Source organism: Dromiciops gliroides, chromosome 2 (genome assembly GCF_019393635.1).
Source record: "Dromiciops gliroides isolate mDroGli1 chromosome 2, mDroGli1.pri, whole genome shotgun sequence".
NCBI lineage: Eukaryota > Metazoa > Chordata > Mammalia > Microbiotheria > Microbiotheriidae > Dromiciops > Dromiciops gliroides.
The window spans coordinates 468,356,792-468,369,428 of record NC_057862.1 but is presented as its reverse complement, the minus strand read 5'-3'; the positions used below and the strand labels follow the sequence as shown (position 1 = coordinate 468,369,428).

The 12,637-nt window shown below is 39.7% G+C and overlaps 1 protein-coding gene across 2 annotated transcripts in view; it reads left to right on the top strand.

The window, feature by feature from the left end:
- DNAJC27 (DnaJ heat shock protein family (Hsp40) member C27) overlaps positions 1-12,404 on the top strand; it is a 54,107-nt gene extending 41,703 nt beyond the window's left edge. Inside the window, exons 4-5 of one of the 2 annotated variants that reach the window (XM_043985227.1) lie at positions 1,746-1,906; positions 7,231-12,404. In XM_043985227.1, the coding sequence (XP_043841162.1) occupies positions 1,746-1,906; positions 7,231-7,363 (294 nt within the window). In that variant the 3' untranslated portion in view covers positions 7,364-12,404. The remainder of the gene's footprint in view (positions 1-1,745; positions 1,907-7,230) is intronic. The other variant, XM_043985226.1, reaches the window with a different exon arrangement.
- Positions 12,405-12,637: the final 233 nt, after the last annotated feature.

Here is a 12,637-nt window from a genome sequence, read left to right as displayed (position 1 = left end):
GCCCAGGGTCACACAGCTAGTAAGTATCAAGTGTCTGAGGCCAGATTTGAATTCAGGTCCTCCTGAATCCAGGGCTGGTGCTTTATCCACTGTGCCACCTAGCTGCCCCCTTATTAGATACTTGGAACAATTTTTCATAAAATGTTGATAGTTTGGACTTCTTCCCTTGAGATCAAAGAGATCAAAGAAAGAAGGATTTTCATGTTAAAAAATATTCATAGTAGCATTTTTTTTATGGCAAAAAAACTAGAGAATGAGGAGATTCCCATCAGTTGGGGAGTGAGTGAACAAACTATGGTATATGAATGTATTAGAATACAGAAATGATGAAAGGAATGGTTTCAGAGGCTTCTGGAAAGACTTCTGTGAACCAGTGCAGAGTGAAGTAAGCAGGACCAGGAGAACAGTGTATACAGTGAGTACTTATGATAATGGACAACAACTGTGAAAGACCTAAGAACCCTCATCAGAGCAGTGACCAGCCATGACTGTAGAAGACCAGCGCTAAACGTGCTGCCCACTTCCTAACAGAGGTACAGCATAAGGCATGCGCTTTTAGACATAGACTAGGTTTGAGTTTGTTTTGCTTGACTGTGCTTATTTGCCACGAGACAGCTTTAGGGGTTTTTGGGTGGAAGAAAGAAGAAGAGGAGTACTAGTGATAGTGATACTGTCTGTGTGGGGGGGGGGAGGGGGAGATTGTCAGTAAAACATACATTTGCTTTTTAAATGAACAGGAGAGAACAGAAGGAGGCTCTGAGAGACAGACAGACAGACAGACAGACAGAAAAGCAGGACAGCTTTGGGACCAAGTACTCTAAAGTCACCAGCTATGCATGATAGAACTAGGCAGCTTCCAATACGTTCTTTTGCTGATCTTCACTGTGTACAGAAATTTTTGTTTATTGTTTGTAAACTTTAGAATAACAAAAAATTAACATGTAAAAAAAGCATTTATTAAGCACTGCAAGTGTTGGGAGTAGAAGTAAAGAAGTGAGAAAAAGCCCTGCTCTCAAGGAGTTTGCATTCCATTTAGGGGAAACACATATAAAAGGGCTTGGGTGCAGAGCAAATGGAAATGCCCAGTGGTCTTTAGGGGCCATTGGCAGATCACATGGCAGTGACTGAGGTTTTAGAAGTCATTAATGACAGAGCAAGTGATAAGGCTTGATGGTCTTTAGTGTATAGTGCAAAGCAGATGGTAAGACCCAGTGGATCTCCATATTGCCAAAAGGATTGTAGTTGGTGACTTCCTGCACATCCAAGCATTCTAAGCAGCCATGTTGGGGGTATCAGGGGAGGTCTAGAAGAGCCAGGCCACTGCATCCTAGGCCACAGCCAGTCATCCTGACTTTCGTCTTGCCACTGGACTTCGATGACTCTGGAAGAGAGAGCGAGGCTTACAACTTTACACAGCTCTGCTTCACTTAAATCCAGTTCATGTGCAAACCAAGACATCACCCCATGATGTCACTGATCTCCTCTTGGGAATTGCTGACTGGTGTCCAACTGGGAGGAGGAAAGGGAATAGTGATGTTGGCAGAAAAGTTGGGGAGAAAGACTCCCTACACTACCTTTTTCTGCTGGACTGGGTTGGTGAGAGTTGGAAGCTTATTTAACACCTTTTAGCACCTTCATTCATAACTTATCAAGATGATTAGCAGTTTTAACAAGTATCATTGGCATAATAAATTAGCGCCAAATCCAGTTTTCCTAAAATCAATTCTGTAATGCTTTGTTTACAGATGTTTTATTCTGCCATAGTTGACTTTTGTGAAAATGGTGGGAAACGTCCCGTAACAAACGTCAGCATAAGTTTCACCAAAGAGCAAGCTGATAACATTCGCAGGATTCGAAACAGCAAAGATAGCTGGGATATGTTGGGAGTCAAACCTGGAGCCACAAGGTAAATAGTATTTCAGGATTCCTGGGCCCTAGGGCTCTCGACCAGTTCAATATTAGATGGGTTTTGATGGACCAGTGATTTCACTGGTACAGGAAACTTTTAACCAGTGCAGACTAAGATTCTGCAACTTAGATTCTTAAAGAGTTACCTGGTGTTCTATCAGGGATTTGTCTTCCTGGTTCACACAGACCATCGGAGGTGAAATTCGAACCCAGGTCTTTTCTGCCTCTGAGATTTCTGCCACACTTCTCAGTATTGCATATCAATCAGATTTATAGGAGAATCCTAATTAAACACACATCCTGGAATCTAAGTTAGAAAGAGATACGAGAGGCTGTCTAGTCCAATCCATATCTAACCATCATTTCCCCAAAGGTGGTTGTCTAGCCTCTGGTCCAGATTTCTATTGAGAGGGAACCCATTCCTTCCCAAGGAAGCTGATTCCAGTTCTAATAGTGAGGAAGTTTTTCTTTGGTGTTGTTCATTGTCAATCATGTCCAATTCTTCTCGACTTCATTTGGAGTTTGCTTGACAAAGATACTAGAATGGTTTGCCATTCTCTTCTCCAGTTCTTTTTACAGATGAGAAAACTGAGGCAAAAAGGGTTGTGACTTACACAGGGTCTGAGACCAGATTTGAACTCAGAAAGATGAGTCTTCCTGACTTAAGACCCAGCACTCTATCCACTACGCCACCCAGCTGCCCTGAAGTTTTTCTTTACATCAAGGCTAACTATATCTTACTCTTTGCAACCTAGAGCCTTTGCTTCTAGTTCTGCCTTCCAGCGCTAAGCAGAAAAAAATCAAATCACTCTTCTATAAGGTGGTCTTTCAGAGACTAGAAGAGAGATGTTCTATCACTCCTAAGCCTCCTGTTTTCTAGGCAAAGCCTCCTTAGTTCTCTCAGTCCTTTTTGTTCCTTTATGGTGTATCTATACTCATTGCCTTCACTTCTTCTCTTCTCACTTCTCAGTCTCTTGTAATCTAATTCATGACCTCATTACTCAGAAGAAAGTTCTCTCTCCAAAGTTACTATTAGTCTCTTTAATTACCAATTCTAATGGCTTTTTCTCAGTTCTCATCCCCATGGTCTCTGTGCAGCATTTGTCACTGTTGATCACCCTCTCTCTGGATACTCTCTGAGCTTTCATGACACTGCCCTTTTAATTTTCCTGCCTGTCTTTGAGGGCCTTCTTGTAACAAAACCTGTTATTACATGTGGAGATACAACCCACTTCTCTCTGCTTAGCTGTAATCCTCTTTAATAGTTAAGTGTGCCGACACCGGGCTTCTCACTACCAGGTGTTGCTTAGGACTAGGGACTCAGAGACCAGGCCCATCCAGGAGCCTAGTTCATATTCCATTTCCAAAGTATCTTCTGGGTGTTCATCACAGCCCGCCGTTGTGGGATGAGGCCAAGGAATTGGTGTCATATGTGAATTCATTTTGGCTCCTTAGGACCGTATCACTACTTAAGTGCTATTTCTGTGGCTTAGCAGCACATAGCACATTTCCTGATGCACAGTGCACTTACTAAATGCTAGTTGACTCCCTGCAGCCCTGGAATCAGAGGGCCTGCATTCTGTCCTCCCTCTGCCATATACTACCTTTGTGACTCTGGGCATGTTACTTACTCTTTCCAGGACTGTTTCCACAGATGTAAAATGAGGAGGTTGTACGAGGGTCCCTTCTGGTTCTATGATCTGTCAATCTCCAGGCCACTCTCTGTCCTCTCTTTAGTTCCTTGGCAGCAGTCTTCTCCTATGCCCCAGCCTTTTCCTCAAATGTGAAGACTTCAGTATACATATATGTTGATATTTTCTCAAATACTTTGGCTTCCCAGTTCATCGACTTCCGTGTTGCATCTTCCCTTTACCTCAGCCTTCCATAGGGTTGGTCATACCTTAGACTTCAGTATCCCCCAAAATTGTTATGCCTCTGCAATTTTGAACTCTGAAGTTTCTATCTCTAGTTATAACCTCTTACCATTTAATCTCTACTTCTGCCTTACTCTTCCTAAACCTATTCTTCATTGTCCCCATGACCTCTTGCCCTTCCACTTTGCCCTGGTCTCCTTCTCTGTCAGTCCTTCTTTGGCTTCCATGACACTTCTGTCTTCTGGTTCTCTTACTCATCTGATTTCTTCTGACTCCTTTCTTCCTTTCAAATACTTGACCCTATAGTTAACCATTATTCACTAGTTTCTGCCCTTAAACCCCTTACCCCCTTGTCCTCATGCCACTTATGCCTCACTAAAACTGAACCCTGGGTTGTCTTCACTACCTCATCTTTGACTTGTGTGTTGTGTGCTGCTGATTTTCACTGGAATATGTCACAGACCACTACAGAGTTATATGATCCAGTCTCAACTGCCACACCTCAGTCCTTTTTCTACCTTCCCTGAAGTAGTTATTTTAATTCTTCTCTTCAGTCTCATTGCTATATTCTATCTCAATCCCTATGTTCTTAGCTGAACTTTTGTCACTTAATTATTGAGAAAATTGAGCTTCCTTTTCTTTCCAACACTAAATATGAACACCTCTCTCCCTTCTGTTTTGCTGTAGTCTCTGACAAAGAGGTGCCAAGGCTAACCCTTCTACTTTGTGTCCTTGATCCCATCCCCTCATATTTCTGGGAACTTGGCCGTTGGATAATTTTCTTTCTCATCTTCAGTGTCGCTTTATCTCTTGGTTCCTTCTCTGTGACCTACAACTATGTCAACCTCACCCCATTCTTTAAAAACTTTCACTTTATCTTCCTCTCCCCTCAAGCTATCATTCTGTATTTTTTCTCCCTTTCACAGCCAAACTCATAGAAAAAGGCATTTATACTCATTGCCTCAGCTCCTTCCTAACTAGCTTCCAACTCTCTCATTCAACTGGAACTATCTCTATACTCACCAACACTAACCTTTTATTAGCAGTTCATTATGGAGGGGTTTTTTCTCAGTTCTTATCCTCCTTGAGTTTACTGCAACTTCTGACACTGTTTGACACTACGGCCTGCTCCTAGACATCTTCTTCTCCTTTGGCTTCCATGACACTTCTGTCTTCTGGTTCTCTTACTCATCTGACTTCTTCTGACTCCTTTCCCAGCCAGTTGATCCCTAGTACCACTAGAAAGAATGTGGATGGGTTATATTTAGGTTGGCCTCAAAATGGTTTCTATTTAGATCTATTTATTAGTCTCCTGGGTCACAGGTGCAAACTAGCGGGTGTCACTAATTATTTTAAAACACTGAGCTGGTACAGATCTCTGGACCAGGAACAAGTCCCTAAAGTTGGCTGAGGCTTCCAGAATCCACTAAAGCTCAGCTTCATAATACCTGTGAGCCTGTCAGTTCAAACTCAACAGTCAGAAATAGGTAAACTAAGGAACAGATGATGATTTTGCTATAGAAAGAGTCATACCCATAGTAGCAGGTAGGTTAGTCCAGGTGTCACTCCCTACCAGGATGGATTTCCATACGACAGGGCTAGGCTGGACATGATATTCTTAATGATACCTTTTATTGCAATCATGTGACTAGCTTTGCCATGACAATGTGGAACCTGATGTCAGATATTATCAAATAAATGTACTCACATCTGCCTGGACTGATTCGTTGCATGTGGGCATAGCCAAGCACTTCAAGAACTAATCCACCCGATCATAAGTGATCCATCCCAAGTTCCATCTTAGGGTCAAGAAGGAGCTGGCATATTCTTTCAGTGTCCCTTGTCCCTACTGGAACAGGCACATAATAACAACAATAACAACTAGCATTTATATAGTACTTTAAGGTTTGCAAAACACTTTATATACATTAACTCATTTAGCATATCATCTGGTGAGCAGTTTTCAGCCTTAGGGGAATGTCTGAAGCCCCTTCCAGCTCCTGAAAGAAACCCTTAAACGCATACATTGTTCAATAAGGAGCTATTTTCAGTAAGGTGGGAGGTGATTCAGTGGACAGTCTGCCTCCCTGTGCAAGACACAACTAAGGTCACCTTGACTGAGGCTGTGGAGAGCCCCTGATGGTGGAGCTCCTCGAACAACTTGAACTGAGCGCAGGACCCAGGTAAGTCCTCTGCCTACTAAGAGAAGACTCCAGGGGATGCCAGTGCTCTCTGGGTCTAGGCAACAGGTTCCAATAAGAGTTCACGTTTTTATGGTGCTTTACATTTACAAAGTATTTTCCTTATAATTATCCTATGAGGTAAACATGTGAGAGTATTATCTCCACTTTACAGAGGAGGAAACTGAGACTTAAGATTAAGTGACTTGCTTATGGTCACACACAGCCAATAAATGGTAAAAATAGGATTTGAACTTAGGTCTTTCCTGAGTCTAAGTCTGGTACTCTCTACTAACTACGCTGTGAAAATGTGCCAGCAATTAGGCAAACACCAACGTGAAAGGAGGTTTATCTTCCAAGGTAGATAAAGAAGGTTTTGAGTTGGGGGAGAAAAGATGTAAATCAGAAGACTGGGTCAAGCAAGTATCAGTATGTTTTCAGATAACCAAAATCTAAGAGGTTGGAAGAAAGTAGGTCAGCAACCGTAATGCAGAGAATGCTGGAAAACTCCATTTGTGTGGCTCAGTCTGTCTGTGCATCCTCCGTGCTTTGATGACTGCTGCTGGAATCCTCTGTTCTTACTGGGCCAAGGTGGTTCAGAGCAGGGCCCCCTCGGTCTTCACCTCACAGTCGTAGTTGTCAGACTCTGGGTTTTGAGCCTTTACTACAGCATGCAGCCTGACCTTCCACAATGAAGGCCTCTGTGCAGAAAAGAATGAAATGATCAGGCATTAGAATGTGTTCAGCTGTACCAAAGCCCTTTCAGGGGAGTTGTTCAGTGTGCAGCCCTGCATATTATACCCTGGGGCGATGTTGACTTTGCCTACCCCTAGTTTTGCCTCTGTAGAGCCGTGCTCCATGAAGCTTTCCCTGATTAACTCATACACCTTTAGAGATAAAGGACCCAGTCCACCTCATGCTTTTTACACAAATAAATTAATGCCCAGAAAGATTAAGCATTTCTCCCAGAGTCATATAGTGAGTTTGTGGCAGATCCAGGCCTCAAACACAAGTCTTCTTACCCCTAGTCCAGTGTTCTTTCTACCACCCCATGCTGCCTTGCTCTGCATCCCAGCCATCACTTTGCATGGTTTTAATATGAAATTATTTTTATGTTACTATGTGTTGTCTATTTGTATTTATTTAAAATTTTTTCACCCAGGGTAATGGTTTAAATTAATATAAATAAAAGAAATATTATTGGAAGTCAAAATAAAATGGTTGAAAGCTCACCCTATTAATAAACAAACTATCTTCTTTTCCCCCAGGGATGAAGTGAATAAAGCCTATCGGAAACTTGCTGTGCTTCTCCACCCTGACAAGTGTATGGCTCCAGGCAGTGAAGATGCCTTCAAGGCAGTTGTGAATGCCCGGACAGCTCTCCTGAAAAACATCAAATAACCTAGAATGCAGCAGGAAACAGACAAGTACTTGTCTTCACTAGAGAATCCCAATGCCCAGAGAGAAAAAGAATTTAGACCTCACTTACCAAGGCTTGTTGCTCTGTCCATTTGTGTATATACAATTGGAGATTCTCATCACTATTTTTTGGACCTTTTTGAAGGAAAAAAAATGTGCTATTGTTTTCAGGTGTGAAGAGCCTATGATTCATATTACTCATTTTTATTTGCCCATTTTTAAACAGTCTGATAACTCTCTTCTCTTTATTTATAAGCATTGTAGTAGTGGCATCTCACAGACACTTTACTCAGGGGAAGCCATCTGGCTTCCTCGGGTGAGAGACACCTCTCAGTTATATTTTACTTTGGTTCATCATCTGAGTGATAAATCAGGAATGAAAGCAGGGAATAGAACATTCTCCCATGATATGACATCATGAAGGAATGTTGAAGGAGAATATTGAGGAATTCTGAGTGGTTTTTTAACCACCACTTTAGAATTAATGAATTCCATCTATCTCTTTGGTTTCAGTGAAATGGGTTGATTTGCTTCTGAATTAAGACAACTCTTTCCTTCTCATGAGCCTGCACTCCCTTCAATATATTTCCAGCCACTCCCTAGGAGAATAAATCCTAGCCTTCTAGGACAAGTTGAAGTCTGGGAATGCCAGCAGCTGCTTGTTCCACCACAGCTGCTGCCATCATTCCTTGGTCAATGGGAGTTAATACCAGTACAGAGTATCATAGGTTTAGTTGTTATGGGATCAAGCTGCAGGCCAGAAAGGATGAGAAGGCATGCACACAGGGTTAGGCTTGGTGTCAGTACTCAAGCATTGGCCATAAATCCTGGCAGCAGCAGCATTTCTAGGCAGGAGGGACCTGCGTTTTCTAGGGCATGTCCTCTGACTCTTTGGGGAAAACACCCAGCTAAGCCTGAAAGTCTTTCATCTACAGATGGGTGAAAAAGGGTGAGGGCAGGAAGCATCCTTAAATTCTCATCCCTCTACCTCTCCTCTCCTCTTCCCATGACAGCTCTCCTTTTTTTTCCTCTTCAGCTACCACCATCATTCTCTCTCTTCCCTGTACTTCTAGTTACTATACTCTCCATCTTCTAGTTTAGGCATGCTATCCAAACCAATTTAACCAGTCTGAAAGGTTTAGTAGGGAACTTTGGGATGGTAATGGAAAAGAGAGTCTGTGTCTGGTTAGGAGAGAAGAGGGAAGTACTTTCTGCCATTTTTGCTTAGACTCTCATTTTTATATAGCAATATTTATTCAAAACATAAACAAACATTAATTTTGCCTAGAGGAATACCATCATGTTCACCATCACGGCATCCTCCTCATCATACAAAGTACAACTACAAAGTAATAAAGATTTTCACATGTAACTTTATGGAATACATCTGATTACTTTATAAGTATGCCTCATATTCTTTGGCAGCTATAAAAAATAGTTTAACTGGGCCTTTGAGGTCCATAGACATATTTATTGTACAAAAAACTTGAATAGTCGATCCTTTAGATTTGCCCAAAAGAACTTACTTTATGGCCTAAGGTGAAAGACAGGCCAAGTTGTCAGAGCCTCGTAGCATCATCTGTCCTAAAGCTGCCGTGTTTTCATGTTACTAGAATCAGGCTGTGTTTTGCTCTGTTTTTAGTTCATCCAAAGCATCATTCCTGGCCTCTGATGTCATTATTTTAGTGATGCTTTAAACGTTATTTTTACTTCCGCCCCCCACCCAATACAATTATGGGTCTGATATGATTGGAAATGTTTTCAGGTAGTTGGGTTAGATTTCATTACATGTTTGAAATCTTGAATTAAAAATAATCAACAAAATACTACAGGGTCCTTGGTCCTAGTTTGAGAATTCTCAGCACTTTTAAAATAGCTTGCTTGTGTGTGGTTTTCCTTTGACCCTCTTGCTAGTCTCAGCTCACTGAGCTACACATATTTGTCACCAACATAGTATACCTGTGTAACAGGCCCCGAGCCAAATTAAAGTCGTAAGGGACCTGGCATGTGCTTTATATGTCTTTTTCATACTTAAATAGTGTTGGAACTTGTAAAAAAGAACTCAAATCAGATGAATAAGGGAGTCATCTAGTATTGTCATTTGCCAGTTGCCATGTATATAGATCTAGCATACTGAATTCTTTGGCACAATATAAATAGCAAAATTACCAACCCTTTTTGATATAATCATAGATGGGTCCCTTTACCTCAGCTTCAGTGCATGAGTGATTAAATATGGCAGGTAGAATTCCAATGAGCATCTCAGCTGTTATCTTTTCAATGCAGATGTAGTTCATCGAGATTTAAAGCTCAGTCCTGATCCATAGGTCTTAGAAGTCTTTGTTTTCCACAATGAGCAGTTTCAGCACTGTAGCTGCTACATACAAAGATTCTCTGCCCTTTATGTTTTGAAGGGTTTTGTTTTACTTATTTATTTTAAGCTCAGCATCCTGGCAGTTATTGCTGTGGTCCTTGAGCAGGATTCGAAGGTAGAACAGAAATAATAGTTTGGCAGGTTCTGGCTCTTACGCCTTTTTCTATTAAGAAAACCTGCAGGCATTTAACACCCTTCTGCTAAAAATATGTATACATTAGTTCAACCTTGTGATAGTTCTTGAGTCAGTTGGATTTCTTTCAGAGGACTTGATTTCTTTCATAGGGGATAAGTATAAAAATAATAGTTTAATGCAGTTCTTAATTGGAAAACAAATTATTCCTTCTTAGTTCACAAGGATATAATATTTTAGCAGTTGTTTACAAAGTTCAAGAGAGATGTTGCTTTAATGTAACAACATACCTAAATACCTTAATTTATATTCTTTTTGACTTGATATTCTGACAATAATTCAACTTTCAATATTTTTCCATTTCAGTACCATTGTCAACATTGTCAGAGTACATCATATGTTGAACTCTCAGCCAAACAGGATCCAGCAAGATGCTTTTTCATTACCAGTTTTCCGAAAAGGAAAATATAGGAATTTGAAAACATAACCTCATATTTCATAGAAGTTTAATGTTTTATTTTAAAACCAATTTAGAGATGCTTACTTTAGATAGAGGAGGTCACATTTCTGATATTTCACGAATCGAATTGTTTCCTGCAAACCAAACTGCAATTTCAAGCCATGAAAATAAAGGCCATATTGATAAAAAATATATTTCTTTTAGAAAACAGACATAATCCAATAAGTCATAGCATTTTCTGTGATGACTACCCTTCTGGTATTGTTCCCTCTTGAAATGTGAATGTCACGCATAACCTTGTTTCAGACCTTTAGGTTGACTTTACCTATTTTTCTTTTTTTTTTAAATGAAATACCTATTTAATCTAGAAAGTATTTATGTCTTGAATGGAGAGTGTTTTTTGCCTTTAAGTTATGTATTTTTATAAAGTAAAGCCAAACTTCAAACACACTAGTTTTGTCTGTGTTCTACATTTGTGTGTGACTCAGTGGCATCTAATAAAATATGCAGTGGGCTGAGTCCTTGACTTTGCCAGTTACAGTTGTATATCCTTAGACAAAAAACCATGCTTCAGTTTTTGCACTTGTCAAATGAGGAGAATAATAATCATCAGTGCTTTGCACGTATTCGCCACCTAATAAATGGTTGTTGAATGATTGGCTTCATCGTTATTCTGAACTTATTAACGTGCTTTGAGCTTTTCAAAAGGTGACATTTTAAGTTTGGTGTTCCTAAATTGGATGATCTGTTGTTTGGGTTATACTGAACATGCAGAGTAAGATAATCAAGTTAACTGGTACCTAGACAGTGGGAAAGTTTCATATAAAAAGAAAAATGCTACAGGGAACCTAGAAGCTAATAACAAAAGCAATGGAAAGTCAGCACCCAGAAAACGCAAAGATCTAAACCTTCAAATAAAAGAAGAAAAAAGCTTCAAAATTCAGTTTATGGAATGAAATTCTCTTAATAGCCATCATGGGTCATAAAAAAAAAGTTGTGGAGAAACCTGTGGTCCTCAGGCTAGTATAATCTATACTAAACCACGGGAATTAGTAAAGGTTAAATACTTAATCCATTAAATAAAGGATCCAGTGATTTAAAAACAACAACAACCCTAAGGATTATATACTTAATCCAATTACCTATCACTTATTAAGCACATTGGAAGTTTTTTGCTTTCCAAGTTTGTGTTTTTAGTCTAGGGGAATTGGTATTTTAATCTGTGATATTTTAAGAAATGTATTAATTGTTTAAGCTTACCTTATGCTTTATTAGTTTAAGAGACAAATTGAGGTTTATGGTTTTATAAACTATTTTATATTAGATTACTTTTAACAGCTATATTTCTAATAAAGCTTTATTTTCAAATGCTTATTTTTTTATTGACTTCTGAAACTTTTTTGGTTTTTTTGGCAGGGCAGTGAGGGTTAAGTGACTTGCCCAGGGGCACACAGCTATTAAGTGGCAAGTGTCTGAGACTGAATTTGCACTCAGGTCCTCCTGAATCCAGGGCTGGTGCTTTATCCACTACGCCACCCAGCTGCCCCCCAACTTGTGAAGCTTTTTTACTTTTGTCTGTACAAAATTTGGAAGAAATACTATTTTACCCCATTAGATTTGTTTTACATACCCAAAGTTACTTTAAAAAATGCGAACTTTGTATTTATGAGCCCTCTTTCTAAATTCTTGGACAACTGAGGTTGATACTTTAGTTATTAAATTGAAGATTTATAGTTGATAAAATACCCGTTTAAAAATCACATTGATAAATTAGGTGGTACAGTTGTGCACATCTGGGTGAAACAGAGTAAGGTCCTTGCATAAGTAACAGGGTCATCTTTACTCTTGGCAATGTTATTAGTGTTCTCCTTAATTACCTTGTATCTACTTTGTATCATTCTGTATTTATTCTATATCTGTTAACTCTGTACATACACATATGTTGTCTCCCCCATTCAAATGTAAGACCCTAGAGAAAAGGGAATTTTTTTGGTCTTTTTCTCCCAGGCACCTAACATAGTTCCAGCCACACAATAGGCACTTAATAAAATGACTGTTCTTTGATTGATTTAGCCGGATAAATCTTTTAACCTCTTATTAACTGGAGAATTCAGTCAACCCTGCTTCTTAACTAAGACATTTTTCACCACAGTGGATGCAAATAAATTTAATTTTTAAAACTTAAAATTTATGAGTACATGCCCCTCTGGCAATATCAAGAGAGTAATAAAATATTCTTATCAAAGGTGTTTGCCACTATCATAAAGAATACCCACCACAGCTTCTTTA